Below are 27,290 nucleotides of genomic sequence, written 5' to 3'. Positions count from 1 at the left end.
CGCACACACACACTTTCACTTGTTTTATTGTAAAAAAAATGTTAACACACACACGCACGCACACGCACACACACACACAGAGGACCCCTCTCAAGAGCCTCATTCAGCTGACAGCATTTCCCCTGGAATAGGCTGATGCGTTCTCTTCAGCCTTGGTCAAAGCAGCTGATGAACCCAGGGGAGCTCTAAGTAGCTCTGCTCTACTGGCAAAATGGCACTTCTGTGAAGAGAGCAGTTCATGATGGTGGCAGCACAGGCACTACAGGGCGGCAAAAGGCTCTGGAAAGTTGCATGGGACCTTAATCAGAAAAGGCGCTTTTCATATCTAGAAAAGGAAAAAAAATGGAACTCTTGTTACTTTGTCAGTATAACATATAGGGCCTCACAGTTCACACGAAGTGTTCGATGGTAAGCTGGGCAAAATTGAGCTTCCTTCCCCCTATGAAAGAGCAAGATCATACTTGCTTGACTGCCAGTATTGTCCTCGAAAAGGAAGACAGCTCACCCACAAAAGTCCCATATGGCTTCTATGAAGTATCTACAGCCGTGATGTCCAAACACCCTCCAGGTGTTTTGGACTTCAGCTCCTAGCATCCCATACCATTGGCCAAGGTGGCTGAGGCTTCTGGGAGCTGAAGTCCACAACACCTGGAAGGCCAGAGTTTGGACATATCTGATCTACAGTCATCCCTCCCGATTCATGGGGGATCCGTTCCAGACCCCCCCCTCGAATAGAAAAAACCGCAAATATTGAAAGCCCATTGGTTAAAATGGATGCGCTTCTGTGTGCGACACTGTGCATGCGCTTCAAGCAGACGAACCATTTTGTCCCTCCCCGGTTGCCATCTGCGAAGGAGTTAGACCGCAGAGTCCAGGTCCACGAACGGGAGGGACAAGTGTACTGTGAAATAACCAATACCTAAGGGGAAATAGTTTGCTCCAGATTTACAGAATGGCCAGCAGGTATGAATGGCCAGTTTAATTTCACCCTCCCTTCTCATTACCCCAGCAGCCATTTTAAAACAAAACTGGGCAGCCAGCAGTTTTGCCCCTTTACTGTTTCCCAATTTATAATGCCATAATGCAGCCTGATCCTATGGATCATTTAAATCAGAACTAAAATCATGCCAAGGTCCTGAAATCTGCATCAGGAACATATTCCAGGTTATGGGCTGCTGCTGCTGCTTAAAAAAAAAGAAAGAAAAACATCTGTTGTATTCAGCAAATTTACTGCCAAGCATGCATATAGTGGCTATGTTTGTGATGAATGAAGGGGAGCTTTTGGTGACTGCCGTGTCTGAGTGGGATGAAGCTGTGTCCTCATGCTCCCCTCTACCATCAAACATATACGACTAACTGAGAGCAGCTTGTTCAAGCCTTTCAAATCATTCAAAACATAAGTAGTCTACAAATTATTTTTAAACATTCAGCCATTCCAAGGATGTAGTCCCAAGATGAAGCAAGAATGTTCTCTATTCTCTTTGTTTCCTGATTGCTGAGCAAGGAATGAACTGTCTTTTCTTCTGCTGGAGATTTAGTGCTTGACCAAACTGAACACAACCTAGTCCAGCTTCAGAAAGCATTGAGAAGCACCAAAAGTTGAAATGACTCACTGGACCACTCTGGCTAACTGTGTCTGAAGACACCCTGCACACTCATGAAACAAGTCTGCAAGATTCTCATTCATACTGGCCATGGGTTAGTTCTGGGCTGCCACGTGCTTGCAGGCCAGAGAGATTCACGCCATAAACCAGCATTTTAGTGTCAAAAATAAAGCACACCAGAAACAAACTACTGTATATACTCGTGTACAAGTTGACCTCATGTATAAGTCGAAGGAAGGTTTTAGGATCAAAATCTTGGATTTTGATATGCCCCGTGGATAAGTAAAGGGCAGAATATAGGAGACAGATTTTAAGTATAGCTTCAAAATGGAAGTGGAGGGAAAAAAAAGAGAAGCTTGGTTTTCAGAGGAAATGCAAGGAGGAGGAGGAGAAGCAAAGGTTTGGAGATCAACTTCCAAGTGGAGGGAAAATGGGGAAATGCAAAGAGGAGGCAAGGTTTGGAGATCAGCTTGCAAACGGAGGGAAAATGGGGAAATGCAGAGGAGGCAAGGTTTGGAGATCAGCTTGTAAACGGAGGGAAAATGGGGAAATGCAAAGAGGAGGCAAGGTTTGGAGATCAGCTTGCAAACAGAGGGAAAATGGGGAAATGCAGAGGAGGCAAGGTTTGGAGATCAGCTTGCAAACGGAGGGAAAATGGGGAAATGCAAACAGGAGGCAAGGTTTGGAGATCAGCTTGCAAACAGAGGGAAAATGGGGAAATGCAAAGAGAAAGAAAAGTTTGGAGATAGGATTGAGAAGGGAATCACTACATGCACTTACACTGGTGCCTCGCAGCTCTTTCAGTAAGCGCTGCCAAGGCACAGAGAGTGGGACATCAGGGCTACTTTTTAATGGAGCTTTATGAGCATTATTACTGTTTGTTGTATTGACCCTTGTATAATTCGACCCCAGATTTTAGGGTCAATATTTGGGCATAAATTTCTCGACTTATAGTTGAGTATATATGGTATCAGGAAAAAGACATACGAGTGAAGGCCGTGAATTCCTCCTTCCACTTGGGCAGACATTGTCCTCTTTTCAAATTTCAGCTCTCCGGAATACATCATGGCTCTGGTAATAAAAGACGGAAGAAAGCTGAAACAGCATTCTCAACCCTCTACAGAGAGTTGCTTATTTGTAACAGCATTGGACAAACACCACATGACCACCCTGATGTGCCTATAATGGGAGCAAAGGTAACTACCTTGTGGCATGAGAAACACTGTCCAGTTCTGTCTTATTCATTTAGCCGCTGCATGCAGTAGCTCCAATATGACTCCATGGGACACAGAAAAATTTTCAAAGAGGAAGACTATGAAGGCTCTCACCTTACTTGTGTTAAGCTCTTTGCACCGATATCTTGGCAGGAATGCTGGATGCCAGCAATTAGGTATGGCACAAACTTGTGGATAGAGCCCTTGTCCTGCACAGCACCAGAGACGCCCTGTGCCACTTTAATTTTATCTGTTTCACTGAGAATTGAAAAAGAAAAGCCTATCAGAACTCAAACTGCTCAGTCCCCCAGCAATTTTAACACAGATGAGAACATAATATTTTAACAAGTTGCAACAATCAGCAAAACAGCACGCTGTAAATCTTCTTTTTCCACTATGCATCACGTACTTGTCCTAAACAGAAGGTCCTTCTTTCTGATGTGCATTCAGGTTCAGATATGACTAAATTCCAGTGGAAGAAAATCCCATAAAAGTTAAGCAGCTACTTGGAAAGCCCCTTTAACACCATGGCAGGATTCTGTGGGATGTTGGGATTTGCAGTTGAAGGAAGGACATTGAGAATTCTCAGTCAGAGAGAACCTCAAACCACAACCCCTATAACTCCAAATGATGCTGCCCATAGCAGTTAGCACAATCACAATGCTGTAAGTGTGTAGTGGGAAAGGGCCCATGCATTATTTTGGATGTACAATTCAGTGTGATAACCTCAAACAGTCCCTTATACCTGAAGTATCTATTCTGGCTGCCCAGGTTCTTGTCCATGGCATCAAGTGATCCCATGCCCCGATATTTCTTCAGCCTGATTCCATCCGAGAAGAAATACTCCCCTGGGGCTTCAGTGGTGGCAGCCAGAAGGGAACCCATCATCACTAGAACCAATGAAGAAGTAAAAACAATGAGAGATAAAACAGGAAAAGAGGTGAACTTTAAAATTACAAGGTCTCGAAGTTCCTATCCATCTTATCATCAGTTCCTATTGGCTAGAAATAAGTTTGCTATCTGTTACTCTCTTTCTGTTTTCCACAGATCAATTATATGGCTCTGCCTTCTTTCATATACAGAAGTGTGTTAACTCAAGTGTTATACTCTGTTTCCTAGAACACATGTGAATGAGAGCTGTCTGTGCTATAAATTTTGTGCTGCAACTCTACATAGGAATCATAGAAAGACCCTGACAAGAATTCTCTTGCCAAATAAATGTTAAAAGGGGACAGCACTTTTAAAGATATCATAGTGACACAGTACCCAAACATTCTCTATGCCTTCTGTAGCAGTTACTATGCTCATGTCAACCAAAAGCAAGTCATCCATCAACTCTCATCTCACCTGTGGAAGCACCAAGCGCAAGAGCTTTGGCAATGTGTCCAACAGTCTGGATGCCACCATCTGCAATCACTGGCACCCCAAACCTCCGGGCATATTCAGACACTTTGTAGACAGCTGTAGCCTGAGGTCTCCCACACGCTAAGACTAAACCACAGAGAAAAAGAAGCAAAAGCAGTTAGCATCTGGCCCAAAGCAGACCTCACAATGAAGATTTTCACCCACTTAAATGCATGAGATTTTAGAATATGTAAGGTATCCTTCAGCTACACTATTTAACATAGGCGTGGGCAAATAGCTGCCCTCAGGCCTCTTTTTGTGGCCCCGAGGGAATCAAAGGACATTTCAAAAACATCCTCTCCCCCGACATGTCACCTAGGAGGTACGGGGGCATTTTTGCTGTTTTTCAAAATTGGAAGTAAACTGGCACTTTGTTTTGGGGAGAAAAAAAAAGGAAAAAAAAAGGCCTTTCCACAGGGGGATATAAACATTGCAAAAATAGTTCCCACACCCCATGGAGGGCATCAGGGGACAGTTGGGGAAACACAAAAATATTTTCTTTTTCTTTTGCAGTGTGTGTATGTGTGTGTGTGTGTGTGTGGGGGGGCTATGCCCCTCCTGGTCTCCTGGGAGCCCCCCTAACATTCACATTGCCCACCCAATTTACTACTAGCCAAAAGATGCAAGTCAGCCAGTAGAGGGAGTATCCTGAAGATCTTCCTCCTAAAATGCATCTAGGGAATGTGTGCTGTTCCACTGACTGCGAGAGGCTGCTGGCAGAGCTCAGAGGGAAGCAGCCCAGAGAGCAAACATATGTCCATGCAAGCACACTGGTCACTTTTGGGTTCCTCCAATCCTGACTCCATGCGTCATCCGGCCAGAGCACTGGAGATGCTCTTGAGCATAACAAAAGCTCTGTTTGTACCCAACAGCCAAGATCCAAAGGCTCAACAGGAAGTTCTTATCAAGCTGACTCCTGACAAACAGGGGAACTGAAGCAAAATCCACCCCTCCCCATGCCCAGGAAACTATATAAACCTCAAGAGGAGACAGAAAACAGTCACAAAGGAACATACTCAAGTGTCAACAGGGGCTCTTTTGTATTTAGTATTTTAACATTAATCATTTGTCCCAGATTTGTTAGTGCTTTTCACGCTTGTGGATGTACATCCTGAAAGTGATGCACACTGTACTGCCATGGACATGCACAAACTCTACCACAAGTGTCCCAGCTCAACAGATTTCCCTTTACTGAGAGGCTCTTCTCTGCCATGATTAGTACAATGTACCATGTGAGATCATAACCATGCAAAATTAGTCAAGAGTGCACAGTTCCTGTTTAATGCAGTGTTTCAGACTTGCTATCTGCACTGCCAAAGCTAACCCAGTGCTTCATTTTAAAACAAAATGAGCCTGATACAAACACTTTGGCACCAGCTCATCTGTTATTTCATTCCTCCACAGTTTCTAGAGCTTGGTAAAGACAGCTCCACATAAAGAGTTTTATTTATTCTAGGCAAGGGAAAGTTAGTTTTGATATCACTGAAATCAGCTGCATTGAACTGGAATTCAAACTGGCCATGAAATGGGCTGCCAACAAAATGAAACTGTGTTAGCATTAAAGAGGTGGTCTCAGTTTTGCTAAGACAACATCAAAGCTGCAAAGCATTAACAGCAGCTTTTCTATGGAAAAGCTCTGGAGCAAGATAGGTCTGCTTGCACCCCTTGCAAATAGGCATCAGATCATGTTTGGTAAACAAGCTTAGCAATGTAATGTACAGTACACTGTACACTAATGTAATGTATTGTACACGGTACACTGAGACCAGCCCTTTATGAATTAGCATATTTTATCAGAGAGTGAAACACAATCATACTATCCCACTTTCCAGCATCACAACTCACTCAGGTGGCAATGGCTTCCAAAGCAGGGTTTGAAATTTACCATAGTAGTTCTGGTATGACAACCACTCTTGGCATTTTGATAGAGAATAAGAGATGCAAAATAGGTAAATCTAGCCTTGTGTTACACAAACGCAGCATTGTGCTAAACCTGCAACCTTCCTTAAAGAACACACATGCAGAGGAATTACTGAACCACTACAAAACAGTCAGCAATCATGCTGAACCATTACTAGGGATTTCAAAGAACGGTCTCACTTGGGACAGATCAGTGTTCTAGCTAGACATCTTGTTGTCTGTACTGGCTAGCAGGGGTTCTCTAGAATCCCAGGAAAAAGGACTTCCTCAGTCCATTTTCTAAGAACCTTCAACTGGAGGTATCAGGACTATAATTGGAATAAAAATATGGAAATTCTGCTACTGAACTATGGATTTCAAATAGGTCACTGGATGATTTTACAAGTTTTTGAATTTCACGTTCTACCACTAACAGAATAGAAAGGAAGATGGTTCTCTGATGTATGAGAAAGTGCAGTTTATTTCAAATGAAGTCTAAATGTTTTTACTTATTCCAGGGCTGACTAAACAACTAAAATGTTAACACTTTTAACAATGGGATTAAAGTACATTTGATATGTTATTCAAACCAGGGAAAAATCCAGATAAAATTGCCATAATTTTCTATTTGGTGTCCCTTGATACTTAGGACAAGAGTATGATTTCGAATTGGCAAGGTTGCATTTTATCACCTCATTTGTTTAACATACATGCTGAACATATCATTTGTAAAGCAGGATTAGCCTCTGAGGAAGGAACATTAAAAGTTTAAGAAATGCAAATACTAGCAGAAAATAGCAAAGATTTGGAATGATTATTGAAGGAGGTCAAGGAAAAAAGAGCAAAGGAAAGTTTACAGTTGAACAGTAAGAAACCAAAAATAATAACCACAGATCATCTACATAACTTTAAGGTGGACAATGAAAACATTGAAATAGTTTAAGATTTTCCATACCTAAGCTAAATCATTAACCAGAGTGTAGACTGCACTCAAGAAATCAAAAGACTAGGGGCTGGAAGCACAGCTATGAAGGAACTAGATAAGACCCTGAAGTATAAAGATATATAATTGAATACTAAAGTTAGGATTGTCCATACCATCATATTTTCAATTTCTATGCATGGCTGTGAATGCTGGACAGTGAAGAAAACTGATAGGAAGAAAATCAACTCATTTCAAATGTGGTGCCAGAAGTTTTGCAGGTTCCCTGGACTGCTAAAAAGACAAATAAATGGACCTTAGAGCAAATCAAACCTGAACATTCTCTAGAAGCAAAGAGGACTAAACTGAGGCTACTGGGCCATATCATGAGAAGACATGACTGCTGAGACAATACAATAATGCTTTGCAAGGTGGAAGGCAGTCGAAAAAGAGGAGGACAGCATTCCAGATGGATAGACTCCATCAAGGAAGCCTAGATCCTGAGTCTGCAAGACTTGAGCAGGGCTATTAATGACAGGATGACTTGGAGGTGTCTTATTCACAGGGTCACCATAAGTCAAAGTCAGACTTGACAGCAGTTAACAACAACAACCCCTTGAGAACCTAGACCATGGTGACAATGAAAAAACTACACCAGGGAAAGGGTGTACGTAAATGCCAAAGAGAGAAAGGCAACAACCTGTATTGAAGAACCTATCATTCTGTTATTTCCTAAGCACTAGCTCATAACATGATTGATAGCATACTTGATAAGGGGTGGAGTGGGAAGGACCAAGTACATGTTTAGTGTCACATACATGTGGGAGGTCAGGTTTACAAGGAGAAAATAGAGGGGTGCCCTTATCCAAAATGTAAGCTTGGGAAGCAGCAAGGGTCAAAGTGTGGACAAATGTGTGCTGTTTTTCCACTTGATCAGTGACCTATTTGGGGGCAGATCTGCTCCATCCAAGTTAATATTACACCAGAAAAAAGCTGACTGGTAATTGTTGCCATGTCAACCTTAGAGGAAGAAAATCAGACTAGAAGCTGTTGTACTTTTTGCTTCTGGATCAACCTGTCAATGTCCTGGAAATCTGTCAATTTTTTTTCAAAGACATGCCAAGAAAATAAAATCTATAATCAAGTTGCTGACTGCAAGGATGTAAAGAAAATTCACAAATTGTCTTATCCTTGATGAAACATCAGGACATCCTACAGAGATAATGTCAACTGCCAGAACTAAACTTTTCATTAATTCAGGATGTTTTCTGGGGGGACAGGAGGGAGAATATATGAACAAAAACACAATCCCTTGACTAATCACTTCTAGTTTGAGTAGGGAAACCACCAATAGCCTAACACAGGCAGGGATGGGTAATAGGGTGGAACAGCCAATCTTGTCTCCTCAGGGACACAACTGGCCACTGGAGGCCAAATTTGGGAGGAGATCTGTAGGCCACAGGTTGCACAGAGGCAACACTGGGACCACCCCAGTTGGTTCCAAAAACATCAACATGAGAACCCTTCCTTAGGAAAACAATCCTTCTTTTCTGTGATCAAAAGCAAAATGTTTTTCAAACCAAGCCAAGTGAAATTACTCATCTTCCTTTAAACAACAAGTTGCCCCAATTTTGCTTTGAAGAGCAGAATCAGCTAGTCCTGTAAGTCAAAATGGGCAATTATAACTGTGTGCATTTACCCTATGCAAGATCTTACAAACAGGTAGCTGCACTCCCAGTTATACATGATGCAACATTCACAACAGCCCTGAAAAAAAGACTCTTCCTCCCAAAAAACAATCCATGCTTTAAAAAAGAACACTCCATTCACCTAGCTAGACTAAGGATAGAACAATGGCTTGAAGTCAATTTCCAAAAAAAGGACTGGTGTGTGTGTGTGTGTGTGTCACTTTACAGTGGTGCAAACAAACCCCAAGTAAGAAGAAAAATGTCTTGGAGGAGGAACACATAAGGATAATAGTTTTCAAGTATTTAAGAGGCTATCTAGAAAGGACCCCCTAATTTATGTATGACGGAAGCTTAAAACTGTACAAATGAAGATTTTAAGCTACATATTACATGTACTCAATCAGAATAGTTGCAAAGCTTTTACACGTTCAACAAGACAAAAGAATTTAGTTAAGTATCTCTAAAAGAGGGCACTTTACCTATTTTGTATTTCATATCCTGAAAGGATTTAGCTAATTTAACCTCAGAATTGTTTCATGGTGCTCTCACAAGTGCAATATATGATTGTGGCCCTTTGTATATAACACCAATGATGTGGGCAACTGAATCTTTTTAAATGCAAGTTCTAGTTTGAGGGAGGGAGGAAGGACATCCAACTAATATATTTTAAAAGGACAGTATTAGAACCCTGCTTTAGAAAAGATTCAGGATCAGAATACTTCTCAGCTTCAACAACCAGTATCCAAAGCCACAAAACCCCAAGTGCATCTACAACTAGATTATTCTCAAACAAGCAGGGGCAGGAAGAGGGGGCAATGGGCAGCCAATCAGAGCCTTGCTCCAAGACACAAAATTAAGGGGGGACTTACTATATGCTATATGACTTACTAATGACTTACTATAGGTGCCAGTGACTGTGGAAGGGCATTTGGGGCTGTGGGACTTTAGGTCTGGAGGGATCTTTGGAGCAGCTAAACAAGACAAAAAACACACACAGTTTAGAGATAAGAGGGAAGCAGCAAGAACCAGAGGGCACCCTGAACACTGATGCAACACCACCACACCAGCTGGTGTTTGAACAGCCAGGCTGCACTCCATTCCCTTCAAAAGAGGATGAACCCAATAGACCTCTCTAGTACAACACTGCCCTGGCCTGGCCACCGGATACACCTGTCCTCTCTGTTCTAATGTTGGCTGGACATACAACTGAACTGTTGAATACTGAGAGCCAGGCTCCTGCAGTAGAAATTTTTCAGTCATTATACTTTGCATGGGTATGGGTATGTGTCACCTGTTTTGACATGGCAACCCCTTGAATTTCAGAGTTTTCTTAGGTAAGGAATACTCACAGGTGGTTTTGTCAGTTCCTTCTTTTGAAATATAGCCTACAGCTTATAGGTATCTGTTGGTGGTTTCCCACTGAAGTACTAACCTGGGCTGCAAGCATGGCAAAAGCAGACATATAAAAATGATTCAATGGACTGGATCTGAACCCCCATACCTCACACTGGATATGTGCCTCTGCAGGATAAGCTCACATCCTTTAAACAAGACACTGGGAAAGTCTGGGTTGATATTCCTCCCATTTTTTCTTTTTCTTTACCTTCTTGTGTAATGCAGATGGAGCCACTGCCCATGCCAACTCTCAGGGCATCAGCCCCAGCGTCAATCAAGTTCTTCGCCTGGGCTGCTGTCACCACTAGAAGAAGTGGGAAATATTTTAAAAGTGAAGAGGAGAAAAAGAAAATTGGCCTCCAGCTACATAGTAACCTCAACCCATCAGCTTTCAGCAAGACATTCTTCTTTCAAACCAATGGAAACAACTTTGCTTGTGTCTATTGTAGGCTTTTAAAGTAGTAAGAAAATAAAGAAAGGACCATCTATCAGCAGGTGAAGCCTTCTCCTATCTTGCTTTTATGTGATGGCATATATCACATTGGAAGAAGACCAAGTAAATGTATCCCTGAAGTTGTGGGTGATGTTATTGACTGCTGCTCTCAGAGCAGATATGGACACAGGGATGGCATCTGTATTTGTAGCAGGGTCACATAAAAAAGAATAATACAACCCTCTCTCATTCCCATAATACAGGCATCGGCAACGTGCGGCCCGCGGGCCACATCCGGCCCGCGAAGCCTCTAGGACTGGCCCGCGCTCGCCCCTGCCGCCGATTGCGCCGCCGATTGCGCCGCCGATTGGCGCCGCTCCGGCTGCCATTTTGTTTTTTAAAATGGCGGCGCCCCTCTAGGAGGCCCGGGGCGCTTGCTGCAGCCCTGTTCCAGGGCAGGGCCGCGCCAGCCCTCCGAATGGGCTCCGCCCTCCTCCCTTCTCTCTCTGCCCTTCACCCTCCTGGCTCCGTTTTCCTAGCTCTGCCCTCCTCTCTCCGCCTCCCTCTATGAATAAAAGAGTGTGGAGGGGAGGGAAAGGAGGAGGCGGCAGAGAAAAGGAAAGTGAAAGTAAGAGAGCCAGCCAGCCAGAGCGAGCCACTGAAGAGGTTGGTTGGTGCATGTATTTTCCTCTGCTTGGTGACTGTGATTTACTCTCCCTTGGTATCTTTGCAAACCCCCCCCATGCTCCTTTGGGGATGCTTTGATTCTGATTTCCTGCATGGCAGGGGGTTGGACTGGATGGCCCTTGGGGTCTCTTCCAACTCTATGATTCTATGTTTCTCCTATGCTTTGTGACTCCCTTACTATCTTTGCAACCCCCCCCCCCCCATGCTCCTTTGGGGATGCTTTGATTCTGATTTCCTGCATGGCAGGGGGTTGGACTGGATGGCCCTTGGGGTCTCTTCCAACTCTATGATTCTATGAGGAGAGAGGGAGAGAGAGAAAGGGTGGGAGGGTGGGAGTGAGAGGGAGGGAGGAAGGGAGAGAAAGAGAGGGAAGAGAGAGAGAGAACCACAGCCACTGAGCCAGGTGAGAGGTTTGTTCATTGGGGGAGGGGGGTTATACTACCTGTGCCTTTGTGTTTTGAGACAATGGCATGCATTTTTTGCTGTTTTGTGGCCTTGCCTAGTAGCTTCCATCCTTGCAAATACTGCTATTATTATTGTTGTTATCCCTTGGTATTGTCTTTGCAAGATCCCCCCACATGGACTTGCTTGCACATTTCTGGGTTCAGACAGTGGCATGCATTTTTTGCTGTTTTGTGGCCTTGCCTAGTCACTTCTTGCAAATATTGTTATTATTATGCGGCTCCGCCCCCGGAGGGTGGAAACTCCACCCCTGACATGTGGCCCTGCCTCCAGATAGTGGAAGCTCTGCCCTGGCATGCAGCTCCACCTCAGAGGGTGGAAGCTCCACCCCCGTGTACAGCTCCGCCCCCGGAGGGTGAAAGCTCCACCCCCGGCTTCGGCCCCCCAGTTGTCTGAGGGACAGCAACCCGGCCCCCGGCTCAAAAAGGTTGCCTACTCCTGCCATAATAGATGCAGGGGCCAATAACATCAAGCAAAAATAAAAACCAGTTGGTCTTAAAAGCGCTGCCCATTCTTTGCCCCCTCCTCCTTCTTTATTTTAAAATATGTATATCTGTTTAAGATTTATATCCCTTAAACTCTAGGTGAAAACCCTATTTTATGCTGGTTAGGGCTGATGACTGAGGTCCAACAACATCTGAAAAGAACACCTTCTCCATTCTTAGCCCAACAAGATTCTGAGGAGGAGACATACAACATACTGCCTAAAAACAGAATGGCTGGGATTTCCAAGGCCTCACCATGAAAGAGAGCTCTTGGTAGCTAAGAGATGTTTCTAGCCCCACTTCTGTGGTGCCTTCACCACCTAATGCACATTTACAAAGTGAGTCTAACAGCACATAAGCAAAGACAATCACCAGAGCATCCTGATAAATCAACAACCTGAAGAAAGAAAGAAAAACAAAACATTTTAATAGTTAGTTAAACAATAAAGAACATGTTACCATTGCCGCCAATGACCTGCAACTCAGGGTATTTCTCCTTAATGTATTTGATCATGTTGATTTGGAAAATGGAATTCCCCTGAGAGGAATCCTGGGAATAAAAACAAAAACACAAGTTAAAATTCTGTGTTTATAGTTTTGAAAAAGTGTACATTTGTGTGAGAAGCATATCATTTAAGCCAATCCACCTGAAACATTATGGAGTCACTTTATGAAAATCAGTGGCAAACCTTTTCCTCCAGCCATTAATATGGAATTTGAACTGAGTTAATTCTATGCATAAAGTGTTCTTTCTACAGTGATTCCCAATTTTACTAATAAGGCAAAATGTCTGGGTTTTGTCACAAAAAGGAACAAAGGTGCTTGAAAGTTATTAGAGAAAAAAGAGCTTTCAACTGCTTTTACTACATAAATGGTGTCAACAAATCATTCATAAATTGGGAGGGAGGACTGTCTTAAAGAAAGGGCGCAGAAAGATTTAAGAGATGAATACATCTAAAGGAGTAGGAATAATTTAGATATGGGTGACCTTGGGAAGGGCACATTCTCTCAACCTCAGAAGAAAGTAAAGGCAAACCTCCTCTGAACAAATCTTGCAAGAAAACACTTTAGGGTCACCAAAAGACATGACAACAAACCCTAGTTATTATTGGGCTTGAGCTAACACTACCTCTAAACTAGGATTCGATTCATAACAACATGGTTTAGAAGCTTGTCTTTGATTAAAATAAATATACTTGAAAACTACTGAAATAATTGAATTACATCCCTAGTGATGAGGAACAGTTCTTTCACATTTCTTGACTAGACCCCAACATATACTCAGTACTTGTACTTGTCTAATTGGCTTGTCTGATTTTGCACTATCCCTTCAACTCTGTATACTTATAGGCCTGCCAGGGCTGCACCTACACCGTTAATGATTGTGTAGATATTAATTTTTTAAAAAAAATATTTATTTATATTCTGCTTAATCACTTGGAATCCAAGCTGATTAGAACAATAAAAGAGAATACAGTTAAAATTCTAAAACCTCTATCCCTCCCCCCCCAGTATAAAAACATAGTAATACTAAAAAGAGATTAAACCAGACAGATATTAAAACAGTAGTATAAAATCACAGTTAAAATCAATGGAAGATTTGTTAATAATAATAATAATAATAATAATAATAGAAAAAAAAGAAATGTATAGCGGGGACCAGATAGGATGGAAAAAGGGATGGAGAAAAGGGGAGAGAAGTGCAGGGGGGGGGGGGAGGCAGGAAAATAGAGGAGAACCTAGTCTGGAAAGGCCTGCCGGAAGAGATCCGTCTTAATAGCCTTCTTAAAGGTTTCCAATGTGCTGATCTGATGGATCTCATTTGGCAGGTTGTTCCAGAGTCTAGGAACAACTGTTGAAAAGGAGCGCTGGGTCACTGTCGAAAGTCTAGTCCTCTTTGGTTGAAGCAGATTCTTCCCAGCAGAGCGAAGAGTGTGGGATGATACGGGAGAAAGCGTTCCCGCAAGAAATCAGGACCCAAGCCATGCAGGGCTTTAAAGGTTTAAACCAACACTTTGTATTTTGCCTGGAAACTAACAGGCAGCCAGTGAAGGGCTTTTAAAACTGGTGTAATGTGGGCAGATCTAGATGAGCCAGTAACCAGCCTGGCCTCCAATTCCCAACTCTCTCAGGCGTTCCAGAAGGATACCATGGTTGATGGTATCATAAGCCGCTGAGAGGTCCAAGAGCACCAGCAGGGTCACACTTCCCCTGTCAGTGCCCAGACAGAGACTGTCGACTAAGGCGACCAAGGCCGTCTCAACCGTAGTCTGCCCGAAAACCGGTTTGAAATGGATCTAGATAATTCGTTTCATCCAAGATTGCTTGGAGTTGAATGGCGACTGCTCTTTCAATTACCTTTTCCAAAAATGGTAACAGTGAAACAGGCCTATAGTTGTTTCTGTCCAGGGGGTCAAGGGAAGGCTTCTTTAGAAGTGGTTTAACCACTGCCTGCTTAAGGCAAGATGGAAGATAGCCCTCCTGAAATGATGTGTTGATTATGTTCTTTAATAGTAACCCAATGGCATTACCCCCCTGGACGGCCAGCCAAGATGGGCAAGGGTCGAGAGAGCAAGTCGTCTTTTTCACACAACCAAGAAGCTTGTCCACATCCTCGGTACTGACAAACTCATTGATCCAGAATAACAGTATAGGCGGAGATGCTGGATACCCCTCCTAACGACTCAGTTTAAAGCCGGTATCCAAGTCGGCTCTTATCTGAGAGATTTTGTCTGCGAAGTGATTATTAAAAGCGTCACAGCAGGCTGTTGTAGATTCTAGCAAAGGATTCAAGGTGGGGGATAGTTGAGTTAAATCCCTAACCACCCAGAATAGCTCTGCTGGACAAGACTTCGCAGACGCAACAGATGCAGAATAGAAAGACTTCTTAGCTGCATCTATCGCCACACCATAGGATTTAAGATAAATCCTATGGCGTGTCCTGTCAGGTATGAGCCGAGATATTGCTTGTCATATATCCAATATTTGATGAAATTCCTTCTTCTTACAACCATTAAAAGACAGACACCCTCTCCGGTTTTCAGTCTGGCAACCCAAATTACATAGAACATTTACACTCTGCCAACCACAGATGGCAATTTACAAAAACATTTTTAAGAAACATGAATACAAATAACATTGAACAGCTGATAACAACATTCAATGGTTATGAAAAAAATTGGACAGTTATGAAAAATGTTGATCAGTTTATATAGTTGTCCCTCTGTATCCATGGATTCAAGCATCCATGGCTTGAATACACACATACATACACACACACACACAAACACACACAAAAAAGCAAACCTTGGTTTTTGCCATTTTATATAAGGGGCACCATTTTTCTACACTATTGCATATAATGGGACTTGAACATCCACTGATTTTGGTATCTACAGGGGGTCCTGGAACCAAACCCCAGCAGATACCCAAGGCCCACTGTATATAGGTACTAAAGTATACTGTTCCAAAATCCAGGTTTGGCTAGCCAGGGATCTCCCCAAATGCAGCTACTGCACATGTGATCTCCTAGCACTTACCAACACAACAACATCCACACCAGCTTGCACTAGGAGATCAAGACGGTATTTGTCATCTTCATGGGTTCCAATGGCAGCACCACAAAGCAGCTGTTTCTTGGCATCTTTGGATGCCAGGGGGTAGTCCCGATTCTTCTTCAGATCTGTACGAGCAATTATGGCCACCAGCTCATCTTTTTCATTAACAATTGGCAATTTCCCTTGAAATTAAAAAAAATAATACTCCTTTATAGCAATTCTCATTTTACAAAATAGGAAACCAAGTTTGTTTTTTAAAATCAACACTAATTTTCAACATTCTTATATACTTTTATTTTTTTTACCTATCTGTTATAAACTTTAATAAAAGTTAAAGTAGAAAAATAAAAATAAATTAAACAAGGACAATGGAAAATAATTACAACCTAAAATCCTGCAGCTCAACAATCATTCTGGAACTTTGGATAGAACCAGTTCATAAAATGTAACTTAGTAAAGGTACAGAAAGTGAAGAATTGACCAAAATACAAGGGAAAATGCTGCACATATTGGGAACCCAAGTTGGAAAATACGTTTATTTACCTATTTATTTAATTTAGCTTACAGTATTTATATACAATACAATATTCCATAACATAAATGTTATATGTAACTTGCTTGATCAAGGCTACTACTGAATGACTCCATGACTGAATAGGGATTTAAGTGTAAAAGCTCAGATTTCCACTGCCTAAACTTATGGTGAACCTATGGCACGCATGTCAGATTGGGAACTCAGTGCTCTCTCTGTAGATACATGCGCCATTGCCGCAGCACAGACTTCACCAGAGTTCATTACTAGAAAGTCAGAGGGGTATGGCACTTTGTGATAAATCAGTGGGTTTTGGGTTGCAATTTGGGCACTTGATCTCTAAAAGGTTCACCATCGCTGGCCCAAAGCATTATTGGATTAATTACACTCAAATTTCAACTGTCGCAGGTTTAACTTTGATTATTATCAACTCCCGCCATGCCACAAGATAGCAAGATGGAAGAAGTGGTTTGGGGAGGCCTAGAGCTACTTGCATTTTTCCACTATCATGGGTGTTCTACACCCCTAACCCCTGCGAATATAGAGGGCTGACTGTATTTATTTAAATTCAGGATCTTCTCCACTTTAAACAAGATAATCTTAGATCAACAAACCTGGAAATGCACGAAATCATTTTGATACTGCAGTCCCTTTACTCCACAGATTAGAGGAATTCATGCTCCATGCATGGAAAGTAGTGAGCCATCATAAATGGCACATCAAATTATGAAAATAAACCTGAGATTTGCATTAAAACACACAAAATACCACACAGCTATTTGCACTGACCTTTTTTGCTCCTCTGCAAGATTTCATTGGCTTCTTTTAATGTAACTCCTGCTGGTGCCACAACCAGATCTTCCCGTTTGGTCATGATCTAGTGGAAAAAGACAGCAAAGTAAAGAAGAGAACCTTTCTGCCTGGGCCAGGTTAAGCAGTAGTACCATCTAGCAGCCAGATAAATCTCAGATTAGGGTCTCCTGCAGTTAAGGGGGCTACAAGAAATGTACGCACTGCCATTTTACTAATTATTACAGAAAGTCTGAAGAATTCTTAATTAAACACAGCTTGTACAATTTTCTAAAAGGGAAAGAGAGTAATTTTGATACTTCGCATCATAACATTCCAGAACACAGAACCAGTGCAACTCTATAGACAGTTTTGATCTACTGTTTTGCTTATCAACCACAGCAACATTCAGGCAGAGTGGAAATATTCAATCTGATTTCAGGAATAGATTCAAGACCAAGACAGGTTTTGTCACCCTGATGGATGTGATGCCAACCATGGGACAACATACATAATGTCTTTCAGGGCTGCGTGTTACCTACAGTTTGTGCACCCACTGCTTATGATCTAGTACTCATCCAAGACTGCATAGCAGTTATATTATGCTATTATATCACTTCAGTTAAAGAAGGTGAGGGGCTTGCATTAAAAGACATCCTAAACATTGAAAATTATCATGTTCAAGTTCTGATTTATTAATCTTGCATTAATTGTTGAATCTTCAAAACACATCTGCTTCTATACAAGAGAACAAAAAGCAAAGAAATCCTATAGAATCACAGAACTGGGCAATACATTTTTCTTTATTAAAAATAAAGATGAGGACAAATTGAATTAGTCACTATCCTTAGCAATTCTGTATAACTTGTTTCATTTATTTTTATAGCTTCAAAGACAAGCTTTACAACTAAGATAATGACTATATCAGGTAGCAGGCTAGAATCCTGACATCTAATTTTCTATATGTCGCAGAATTTTCTGAATGGAGAAGTATTTAATCACCACAAGGTTTCATCAGCAATTTCAAGTAGTCCAGTCCAGAATATAGGTTTATACCTGGTAGTCTAGCTATTTTAAGTTAACAGATGAACACTTGTGTTGCCTCATTTTTCTGTGAAATGAATTAATAGCTGGGGATGGTTCAGGAAATATTTTCTTGGCTTAACTACTTTCAACATAACTGGACAAATTTAGTCTTCTTGCTTCAGAGAAATCAACCTGTGAATCTTATGCTTGGAGCTTCATTTTGACACAGAAGTGAAGCAACAACAATGGAAGGTAGTGCCCTAGTTCTGAAATGTCAAATTCAGAGAGTTGAATTTTGTTCAGCCTCTCTCCTTCTGTAGCACACATCTCATCTGAACTTTTCTGTAAGCATGTCACACAACACTCTTATTTGAGGACAATGAGAGATGATTTCAGATCATTCCTAGGGGGTGCAAATACTGACGGGTTCATCAGCACAAGCTAAAGATAGCACATGAAAGCATAGCTGGCTCCAAGGCAATGCAGAACACTGCAGTGCTGAAACTTGATGCCCAGTTAATGCCAATGCCAGAAGGCTTTCATTATGCAACGGGGAGAAAATCAGCCAAGAGAAATGCAAAATGTTAACTTGCAAACATAAATGCTATTCAATAGTACTCCCCAAGACATTATATGTACAGTGGACCCTTGCCTTACGCGGGGAATCCGTTCCAGACCCCCCCGGCGTAAGGCAAATTCCGCCTATGCTAGAGTCCCATTCATTTGCATGCACAGGCACGCGCCCTGTTCATCTGAATGCAATGCGCCGCCCCTTGTGCCCCGCGAGCTCCCCACGGCTTGAGCGGTGTGCTCAAAGCCGCGTATAGCCATTGCCAAAGTCCTACAGAGGTTCTCCAATTATCCCAGCAAAAGATCCAAATCTTTTCCAAGTTTATCTGTCGTAACGCACAAGACCTTCACAGACCTCACTAAGTGGCAAGTCATGCTCCTCCTCCTTCAGGAAGTCGATGTCTCGGGATGAGATAATCCCCTCAAGCCGGCTGCCCATCTTCCCATTGTCCGTTATGGGGATGCCACAGAACCCATGACGGGCTTTTGCTTCAAAAACGTCTCGGACCCGATCTTTGGGGCTCAGCACTACAGGGTCAGTGATAAATCCCTGTTCGTATTTCTGGAGCAATACATAATCAAAAGGAGAATTTTCAGCAAAGGAGGCAACAGTCACATAAAGCTAGGTGGGGGAAAGGGATAGATAAAACCCAGTGGTAGAAAAGCACTATTGCAAGTAACGAGTAATGTCTACAAATGCAAACATGATCAAGGAACCTGGAACTGTACAAATATGTCTGGGAAAAGACAGGCAGCCTGCTATGCAGAGTTCATTATTATTACAGGAAGCTAGTGGAGACCAAAGCATCCCAATCTGAAGGTACTTGGAGTAATATCTATAGTTCTGCTCAGGCCGGCACTAATTAAAACCATTTCTAGTGAGTTACCTTTAGGGTCCACCAGTATACATTCCACATAAGTAAAGAGCTGATGTTTCAAAACACCATGACAAATGAACCCTGGTTGGCAATAGTCACAATTAATACTGGAACAACTCTTAACCAAATTAGAGTTTGCAAGGAAATTTTGTGTTTAAGAATGGAGTGTGCACACAATAATACACGCAGCTCCCAATCATATAATCCTGGTGAAGGTCCAGGCAAGTAAATTATGCCTGAATCAACTTACTCAGACCAAAATATTTCTGGCCAATAGCCAATTTATTACCAACTTTTTTCTCCCCAGTGACTCTTACCTTAACTTTCCGTACTTCATTGGCTTGGAATTCTGGAGTACAATTATGATGGATGAATCCAATCCCACCTGTGAGCTGAGAAAATAATAATAATAATAAATTGTAACAAGAATAACATTTATTTCTTGCTATCAATGAAGAAGCTGGGACAGGCTGCAAGAAATGGCTGAGGTTTGAACAATTTTGTAAATTTCTACCTTACAAAAAAAAAATGCTGCTAAAAGTGAACATGAGAGCAGTAGAGACAAAACAAAAGCAAAACTGGAAGGGGCAAAATTACTTCTGCTAACATTTAGTCATTAGCAACAGCATGCTAGTCTTTGTAATGAACACAAACGAGGCAAAACAACAAAAGCAAGTGTAAATACCTCTTGGGAGTATGCAAAGACTCAGCTTTTAGCTGTTTCCCCAAACAGGAGGAGTCAGTCATTCAGTACTGGCAGTTTATAGAGAAAGGGGAGGTAGTTGGAGAGGGAAAAATCTGATAAGTCCGTGGTGTACACCAAGATTGCTACATTATATGAGGACACCTAATTGTTAATTATATAATCTGTATACTTAAACTAGATTTCTCATCTTTTCAAGTAGAGTGCTCCTTGTGAATGATTACCCCAGAAAACTTTCTAACTTCAATAAATTGTTCGTTTCAAGAAGTCACATATCTTGCAAGAGATGGACTAGACTAGATGGGAAGTTCAAACATGGACAAATATAGGACTCAGAGAGAAAAGAAGAGTTGAAGTACAGAGGATGAATGAATGGATTCTTAAGAAAGGTACGGAAGAGAGTGAAATAGGATGGTGAAGAGAAAAGAGAGTGCTGCACTGGAACCAGCAAGCAATTTAGAAGGCATGGATGTTAAGAGAGGAAGGAGGTGGCAAGATAAGCTGATAAACAAGCACACAGAAGTGAGAATGACAAGAGGTTCAGGGAATGAGAAGAAAGCTACTGGTGCAAAGGGGAAATGTTATGATAGGCATCAGAAACTTACTTCAGGCAAGATGGTTGAAAACAAGAAAAGCTTTTATAGTTTCAAGGCTGAGGCAATCCAGCCTAGCAGAAATGTTCCCTGATTTCTCCTGCTGTTATTATTATTAACCTTTATTTATGAAGCGCTGTAAATTTACAGCGTTAATCTAAACCTCTCTGAAAGCCACTACGGAAAGTGGTTCCATTTTGGAGCCAACTTGAATAAAGTTAGAATATGACAGTAAGCTTGGCTGCTAACCAAGTTCCATACAGCATTAAATTTATTGTTCATCTGAATATGATTAAAACACAATCCCATACAAGGTTAATCGGAGGTAAGCCCTGCTGTGTTGAATGAATCTATCTACTGAGCATATGTGCTTAGCAGTGCTGTCTAAATGAAGGAAAGCAGGATAGTTTAGCTCTTCATAGGTACCTTCCAATTTATCAAACTATGTTTCCCTGGGAAACACATATTAGATTAGGTTAATCCCCCCTTCCTTGCCATCTCAGTTTACTTACCGCCATTGCAATGGCCAAGCTGGCTTCTGTTACAGTATCCATAGGGGAGGATACCAAAGGAGTCTTCAGGGTTATCTTCTTGGTCAAAGCAGAGGTAAGGTCCTTAAAATAAAGACAACTTGGTGGTAACTACATGCTACTTTCACTTCTGAGCCTTTCAAGTATTCTACCAACATGTGGATTTAGTAACTATAGGAAAGAAAAGGTGTTTTTTTAAATGGAAAAAACAAAAACAAAAACAACCAGTATTGCTTCATGTTACTTTGCACTGTGGGAATAAGAGAGAGGGCCTTCTCAGTGGTTGCTCCCAAGCTTTGGATCTCCCTCTCTAGAGAGGCCAGGATGGCGCCATCCTGGCTATCTTTTCGGTGGCAGATAAAGACATTCTTCTGCTGTCAGGCCTTTTCAAGTGAATAAGGGCTGGGTTTTAAATGATGTGCAATTTAAAGTTTAAAGTTTGTATTTTAATATGTTATAATATATTTATAATTGTTTTAACTCTTAAAACTGTTTAACTGTTTTTATATATATTTTCAAGCTGTACTATTTTTAAGTTGTATTGTTTTTAATTTGTTATTTGCTGCCTTGAGTCCCTATATTGGGATAAAGGAGGGATATAAGAAAATAATAATACTGATAACAAATATTTTCTAACCGATAAAAAACACTGATAATTCCAAGATCCTAAAATGGTGCCACAAATAAGGGCAAAAAAGAATCTCCTATAGTGAAAGTTGTTCTTAGTTCACAACATTAATTTTATATATCATGCAAGCTTAAGCCTTATACTCACCACTTGGTCTGCAGTAAAATCTATGTAGCCAGGAAGTATTAGGAAGTCACTGAATAATGGAGACAAAAGGGAAAAAAATGTTATTGGATACCAAAGAGGGGTTTTTTTTAATGGTAAAGAACTTTATAATAACTGAAAACTAATACCACAATGGCAGCATTTCTGTGCTCTCTCTCTTGTTGCTCTCCATGCTGCCTGAAAATGTCACAATGGGCACAGGAGACTGCAGTGGGGGGGGGGGGGGAGATCTCACACACCCCATTTCTGCTGAATTCCACCAACTAAAGTCTACCACTGAATACCACCCAATGTATTCTATGGATCCTCAAGAGATTCAGTGAACCTGCTGGCAATGTCTGTTCATATCTCAGAGACTGTGAGCTTAAGAGCTAACACAACATTTCAGCGCTCTCTAGGTGGAAGTTCTATAATTTTCTTCTTCAAAAAGCACCATCTGTGGGGCACAATGGCACTGTATTAAGGCTATGATACAGTGGGAGAAAGCAATTCAAAGTTTCATTTCTAGAGAAACTCCTGAACTTAAGATCACACATTGCCAAATTTGCTTGGATCCATGGATTTGTATACCCCTGTATTTTCCAGCTGCTAACAGGAATATGAAAAAACTGCCACAGCCAAGCCTTCTGCATATAATCCAGCTACCAGTCTGGATCAACTTTCATGCACCCAACTACCAGTTTGACCGTTTGAATCTATATGCAAGCCAACATCATTATTCCTATATTCCTCTCGGTTAGAAAGAAGATGGAATGGGCACATAAAACTGCCAGGGAGGAGTCACACTTATGGAGACTATAGATTATTAGAATGGTGACATTAACTACTGAACATTAACACCAAGTCACCAGGTCTAAGGAATAAAACCCAAGAAAAGGTAAAAGCCAGGTACCTCTGCAGAATAAACCGAGCAAGCTCAGTGACTAAGGTGATCAATTTAAGTCTGAGTTTAGTTTCAGAGCCTATTTTAAGGACCACAGTGCAACCTACAAAATTGTTATGAAACAAAGAGCTCAAGGACAATAAACCTTTATATCTGGAATGGCTAGAAATCTGCTGCATTGCAATAATTTAGCTGTACCAATTTCTTTCTGTTTGCAGTAATTTCAGTCATCTCCCTACCAGACTATATCTTTTTCATTTTTGTCTTTTTAGGGCAGGATCTGAAACTCAATGATACTGCCAGTTTCACATACAAAAACTGTAAAGCACAATCGCTAGCATCTTGTGTAAAAAGGATCTTGGATAATGAGACTGAGTGTTGAAACAATAGAGAGCCGTGAGAGTAATTCTCTGAACTAAAGAACCCAGTGGTACGGCAGTAAAAGGGCACCTTATGGATACCCAGATTCAGAGAGTCCCTGGCCCCAGGGAAGACACAGAGGAAGACCTGACCGGACAACTGAAATCTTTAGAAGTTCCCCATACTTATACTCAGTATTCTTCTCCCCTCGCCACTGTGGAAACTTCCAAGGAAAACAGTTGTGAAATTCATTAATCAAACGTTCAAAAATGTCAGTTGATGTTTAACCAAGACCTTGTCCCTGATTTGGAAACCTTCCAGAAGACCTGCCGAGACCTTCTCATTGTATTAACTCTTCTTCTATCAATAGCTACTATCAGTGAAAACTAAAAGGGTATGCTGTATGGGCAGTAAATTAAAGTTCTATAGAGAGAAGATGTCAAGAAATACGAAGAGATGAAAACTATCAGTCTCTAAATTTAATCTATCCCACTCTATCTATAAAAATTAGTATTTGTTTTGTCCCAAGATCGATGCTATGGACTTTGGGTGTAGCAAGGTCTCTGGCTCTCGGGATCACAGCCAGAACAAAAGACTTGTCCACAAATTTCTTAAGTTTTTAAAAGCTTTACTGGTTATAACACAAAAACATGAAACTGATCTCCTTTTTCTCAATAGTCCTTCCTAAATACCTTGCTCTCTTTTTGGTGGATTCTATCTTTCTTCTTCTGAGGACTATCTTTCTTCTTTTGTGGACTTATCTTTTTGTCAAAGGAAAATACTCTCTCCAGGTCTGACTTGGCTGAAATCTTATTACACACTGAAACTAACTAGAGGGAGACAGCATAAGACCCTGGGATTTCCCACAATCCTTGTCTTTCTTAAAGCTGTAGATCTCTATTTCCTCTTCTAAACTAATACATAGAAAAGCTAATATAATCTCAACTAAATATATGTCTCATGAACATCAAAGATGCTCTGGAGGCATGACAGTATTTGACCCATATATTCTTGGCTTGACAGAAGACAAATGAAAATTTATATAAGAAAAGAGTTTTCTGGATCAAGCCACTGAATCCAATATTCTGTTTCTAAAAATGGCCAATTAAATGCCATTAGGAATGTAAAGAACGAGGCCAACATTCTTCTTTACTTATTTGTCCTCAATATCTAGTATTCTGAAACCTATGCCTTTGAATGTGGGGTTCCTACTATGTGGCCATGGCCAATGATCACTGACAGACCTGTCCACCAATACTTTGTCTGACCGTAGTCTCTTTCTCGACACAGGCTTATATATCTGCACATGCCTTCCACCATACTATTAATACCACTCTTCAAAAAATAACCACAAACCATTTCCTTTGCACCTGTAAACATGCATGTGTAATTCTCCTTCCGATAATCACTCATTTATTACCATGATTCTTGTTCTGGGGAACATAGTCAGCGCAATCACAACTGTGGCTGCATCTGCACTGCAGTTCGACACCACTTTAACAACCATGGCAGAATGCTATGGAATCCTGGGATTTGTAGTATTGCTGTGCCACCAGACCTCTCTCTGACCAGGAAGGCTAAATCTCACAACACTACAAATCCCAGAATTCCATAGCACTGAGCCATGGCAGTTAAAGCGGTGTCAAACTGGATTATTTCTGCAATGCTATATTTTCAACCAAAACGATTTATGTCATCTTAAAAATTAACATTGTTTGGGGACATACACTCATGTGTGCGAGAATAAACTCTGACAGGTAAGACTCCTACATAGTATATATCTAAATATACGTGGGTCCAGAGAGGCATGAAATCTGGAAATAAAAAACCTCCATGTGACATTTGCAAGAAGAATTCAAATATTCACAACGCAATCATATGACCATCTGCTGGTAACTGGCAATAACAAGATTATATGAACTTTGCAGTGGCTATATTTACTGTATTACAGCCAAAGTGGAGACCTGCACAAAATCAACCTTGCAGATAAGCAATATTCAGCAATATTATGTAAGATTCCCTCTTTGTTCTGTTGCAGAAGAATGGTGACTGACTTTAGCGACAGAGAATACTAATTCCTGAATTGCCGTTTTATATCAGATTTACACTCATTTTGGTGTTGGTGTAGAGACAGACATATGTGTCCTATGGCAATCTCTGTGAAAATAATACATTGGTAATATTTGACATTAAAATGGCAAAGAAATTCATGCTCTGTATCACAATCTTATTAGATGGGATGTAACATTTTCAAGAAGTATATTTTGTGACTGTGATGCAAGAAGCCTCCTGACAATTTGTGTTTGATCGCATCTCTCACTGGGTAGACTATGGCTGTTCATATCTTTCCTAAGGAGCTACTTCCCAATGGCAAAGTCTGTTTTCAAACATAGTTTATTTATAGATGCCTGTTCTCTGGCAAAGGGGAAAGAGTCAGCTTTCTAGTGCAAGGACTATTTCCAGAGTAGTTTCTCAAATGGTTCATATTACATATCTAGCCACGGAGGAGATCGTGAAGCATGTGTGCAAATGCATCAGGGTTCACATGAAATTCCACCTGGAGATGAGGTTACTGGGAGTGTGATGGGAGAGAAGGAAGGAGAAGACTCCTAGCTGAGACATCTGCCAAAAGACAAAGGTATGTAACTCTAAGAGGAAAGTGCATGAAACACTAGCACATGTTGCTCTCAGAGGGACATTCTGGGGTCCACAGCTTCCTTCTTCTTATAGAAAGGCAATCATAGGATCATAGAGTTGGAAGAGACTGCAAGGGCCACACAGTCCAACCCCATTCTGCCATGCAGCAACTCTCCATCAAAGCATCCTGGACAGATGCTTAAGGCAAAACACACTCAAAGTGGTCACAAGCCACAGGTCCAGGACAATGGTCCCACTCACTCCCTTCACTGGCTTTCTTTTTAATAAGGTGCCCATGTGTATGTGTATGCATCTATCTATCTATCTATCTATCTATCTGTGTGTACATATGTGTACATGTGTAGATATGTATTGTATACGGATATTGATTCCAGATCCATACTTGCATATATTGATACGTGGAGATCCTGCAGCACCTTTGGGACCAGGCTGGCCTTTCAGGCTGCTGTATCCAGGGCCCAACGGAAAGAAAGAGACCCTGAAAGGTGGGACAAGATCTCTCTAGCACTGACTGTACAGAGCAACACGGCCATATCTCTGGATGCTACGTACCATATATTGATACCGATGGCATGTTTATAGAGGCAGGCGTCGGGTGGGTGGATTTTGTGTGAGTTGTGTGGTATGCCCTTTCAATTTTAATGCTGTTTTAAAATCTGTTTTTAATCTGTTTTAATGTTTTTAAATCAGTTTTTAAATAATTAATTTTAATTAACTTTTAATTAAGTATTTTATTATTTTAAAAAAGCGTTTGTAATCCATGTTTCAGTTCTTGTCTTTAATTTTTATCTTGTAACCCGCCTTGAACCCCTCCCCTGTGGGAGAAAGGCGGCATATAAACCCTGGAAATAAATAAATAAATGGAAATAAATAAGTAACAGGCAACATAGCATCTATACATAGCCGCCGTGTGTGTGTCCTGGGTGCAGGACCAGGGCTCCCTGGAGGGCCTTACTTGTAGGTGAGTCCGTCTCCGCAGTTGAGCATCTGTTGGGCCGTGAGTCCGTCGTCGGGGACGTACCCGGTGCCTCCGCTGATCAGGTAATCCGCCATTGCTGCTGCCGCCAAGGGCCGTTGGAGCCGCCGCCGCCGCCGCCGCGTGCCACTCAGACGCTGCTGCCTTGCGCTGGCGCACGCGCACAAGGAGGCCTGATCGCGCGCCGCTCTCTCTCTCTCCCTCCTCGTCCTCTCGCTCTTCTGTCTCGCTCCGGAAAGGGCCAAATGC

The 27,290-nt window shown here is 41.5% G+C and overlaps 1 protein-coding gene across 2 annotated transcripts; it reads right to left on the bottom strand.

Annotated features, from left to right (window-relative positions):
* Positions 1-8: 8 nt before the first annotated feature.
* On the bottom strand, positions 9-27,290 carry LOC149321252 (inosine-5'-monophosphate dehydrogenase 2). Of its 2 annotated transcripts, XM_089518372.1 has the most exons (15): positions 27,021-27,290; positions 22,147-22,195; positions 21,354-21,455; positions 19,863-19,937; positions 19,023-19,229; positions 17,072-17,159; positions 15,733-15,932; positions 12,653-12,743; positions 10,335-10,430; positions 9,631-9,702; positions 4,166-4,309; positions 3,564-3,708; positions 2,933-3,076; positions 2,592-2,675; positions 9-325 (listed from the first exon to the last, which is right to left on the bottom strand). In XM_089518372.1, the coding sequence occupies exons 1-15, from the start codon at positions 27,116-27,118 to the stop codon at positions 304-306; spliced, it is 1,617 nt and encodes a 538-aa protein (XP_089374498.1). In that variant the 5' UTR covers positions 27,119-27,290; the 3' UTR covers positions 9-303. The 2 variants fall into 2 exon arrangements, with proteins under 2 accessions (XP_089374498.1, XP_089374503.1); XM_089518377.1 differs by lacking the exon at positions 9,631-9,702 and having other exon boundaries at positions 27,021-27,289.

Source organism: Sceloporus occidentalis, unplaced genomic scaffold (genome assembly GCF_023333645.1).
Source record: "Sceloporus occidentalis isolate IW3139 unplaced genomic scaffold, rSceOcc1.0.p SCAF_1, whole genome shotgun sequence".
Classification (NCBI taxonomy): domain Eukaryota; kingdom Metazoa; phylum Chordata; class Lepidosauria; order Squamata; family Phrynosomatidae; genus Sceloporus; species Sceloporus occidentalis.
Note: the sequence above shows the minus strand (reverse complement) of the source record. Positions and strands in the feature narration are given on the sequence as shown.

Excerpts from the sequence above, each read along its gene's own strand:
- LOC149321252 (XM_089518372.1), bottom strand. The coding sequence starts at position 27,118 with ATGGCGGATTACCTGATCAGCGGAGGCACCGGGTACGTCCCCGACGAC. Across the intron at positions 19,938-21,353 it reads GCTTGGCCATTGCAATGGCG|CTCACAGGTGGGATTGGATT; the intron begins GTAAGTAAACTG and ends TTATTTTCTCAG. Across the intron at positions 326-2,591 it reads GGAATTCACGGCCTTCACTC|ATATGAAAAGCGCCTTTTCT; the intron begins GTATGTCTTTTT and ends TTCCTTTTCTAG.